This window comes from Mytilus trossulus, unplaced genomic scaffold (assembly GCF_036588685.1).
Source record: "Mytilus trossulus isolate FHL-02 unplaced genomic scaffold, PNRI_Mtr1.1.1.hap1 h1tg000584l__unscaffolded, whole genome shotgun sequence".
In the NCBI taxonomy this organism is placed as follows: Eukaryota; Metazoa; Mollusca; class Bivalvia; order Mytilida; family Mytilidae; genus Mytilus; species Mytilus trossulus.
In genome coordinates, this window is record NW_026963412.1 from 10,630 (window position 1) to 12,819 (window position 2,190).

A 2,190-nucleotide genomic window follows, 5' to 3' on the forward strand; every position below is an offset into this window, starting at 1 on the left:
GCTTTTAATTAACGGTAGCAAAATCTATATTTATACCAATAACAAAATGTTGTGTCCTAAGTCAACGGATGCCCCATCTGCACTATCATTTCCATGTTAAGTGGACCGTGAAAACGGGGTATACACTCTAATTTGGCATTAAACAGATCATATCACAAGGAACATTGGTACTAAGTTTCAAGCTGATTGGACTTCAACTTCATGAAAAACTTCTCGGCGGGACGAACGGATGGATGGACGGACGAACGAACAGACGGACTGACGCACAGACCAGAAAACATAATTTCTTTTACGTCCCATTATCAAAGTTTTGTACCTTAAACTCTTTCTTTCTTTTTTTGGTCGAAATTGTAGTTTTTTAAGAGGTACTCAAACAAAAGAAATGACATAATCTGTTTTTGTAAAAAAAAAAAAGGTATCCGCAATATTCTAGTTTATTTGTTAAAAGAGAGACCAATGATGACAAAGAAACATTCACTTTCAATAAAGTCGAAACCGAGTCGGCGAGCATTGGAAAACTACGAAACGACGACAAGATAAACAGCGGTCCATCAAGGGAAACCAATCCCACAAAAAAAAAACCGCGGTGCTCTCAGGTGCTCCTGAACAGGGATAAATGAAAAAAAAATCAGACTTCTAGTACAAATGTATGCACACAATACATACTGCTTATAGTTGTAATTATTACATAGTTTACCTACCATCTTTAAATAAATTGGTATTTGTATGTTGTAGATAAAAAAACACATCTGTGAACAGACTGCAACACTTAGTTATGTCCAGTAAAGAGGCTACTGCAGACAAAGAGTTTCACCGAAAAAGTTCTAGTCTACGTCAAATGAAAAATCTTACTGGTAAACAACCTTACAAATGTGATGAATGTTGTAAAGAATTTAGTAGCAAAGGCAATTATAATATACACAAGAAAATCCATACTGGCGAAAAACCTTACAAATGTGATGTATGTGATAAGGAATTTGGTCAGAAAGCCAACTATAATGAACACATGAGAATTCATACTGGGGAAAAACATTTTAAATGTGTGTTTTGTGATCAAGAGTTTCACCGAGAAAGCGCCTGTCGAATTCACATGAGAAAGCATACTGGTGAACAACCTTACAGATGTGATGTTTGTGGAAAACAGTTTCGCAGAAAAAGTAATTGTCTAACTCACATGAGAACACATACTGGCGAAAAAGCTTACCAATGTGATATTTGTGAAAAAAAGTTTGGCAAAAAAGATAGTTGTCTAATTCACATGAGAACACATACTGGTGAAAAACCTTACAAATGTGATGAATGTGGTAAAGAATTTAGTGCCAAGAGCAACTATAATGTACACATGAAAAAACATACTGGCGAAAAACCTTACGCATGTTATATTTGTGAAAAAGAATTTGGCCAAAGCAGTTCTTGTCGTACACACATGATAACACATACTGGCGAAAAACCTTACAGATGTGATGTATGTGGTAAAGCATTTGGTCACAAAAGCAATCGCAATAAACACATGAAAATCCATACTTGGAAAGATAAGATGTGATATTTTGAAAAAAGAGTTGGCAGAATAAGTAATTGTCTGAGACATACAAAAACACATACTGATAAAAGAAGACCTAAAATGTGACGTATGGGTACAACTGGCAGGGGCGGATGCAGGAATTTTCGAAAGGGGGGGTGCTAACCCAGGGCACCCAGGGCAAAGGGGGGGTGCAAAACATATGTCCCGATACAAATCTGCCATTGACTGATACTTTCATAAAGAAAAGCAATGTGTAATATCTAAGTTCAGGTTAGGGGCACAATATGGTTCATTTCCAAAATCCTGCTTTTTTGTATTTTTTTTCCATTATTCCTCTCACATCTGACATCCTCCCCCTCACTCATTTTCATATCCCCACAATCCGCTATATTTCACATCCCAAAATTTGCAAAAGCATGGCCCCCCCCTTTTTGTCCCTCAAATTAAAAAAAACTGCTGGTTCCCAAAATATGGTTCGTTTACCAAATCCGGTTATTTTGTAAAAAAAAATCATGAATTCTCTCACATTCTCCCCCTCCCTTTGTTCCATATTCAACCCCTGTATCTCACATACCAAAACTTGCAAAAGCATGTCCCCCCTTTTTCTTTTTTCCCCATTAAAGTAAAAAAACAGCTGGTTCCTAAAACAAGGACATTTCCCTACCTCC

General features: G+C 36.8%; 1 protein-coding gene across 1 annotated transcript; it reads left to right on the plus strand.

Annotated features, from left to right (window-relative positions):
- Nucleotides 1–775: 775 nt before the first annotated feature.
- LOC134702628 (zinc finger protein 239-like) lies at nucleotides 776–1,543 on the plus strand. The gene has a single exon (XM_063563386.1). It carries the CDS (start codon nucleotides 776–778, stop codon nucleotides 1,541–1,543), a length of 768 nt encoding a protein of 255 aa, XP_063419456.1.
- The last annotated feature ends 647 nt before the right edge of the window (nucleotides 1,544–2,190 follow it).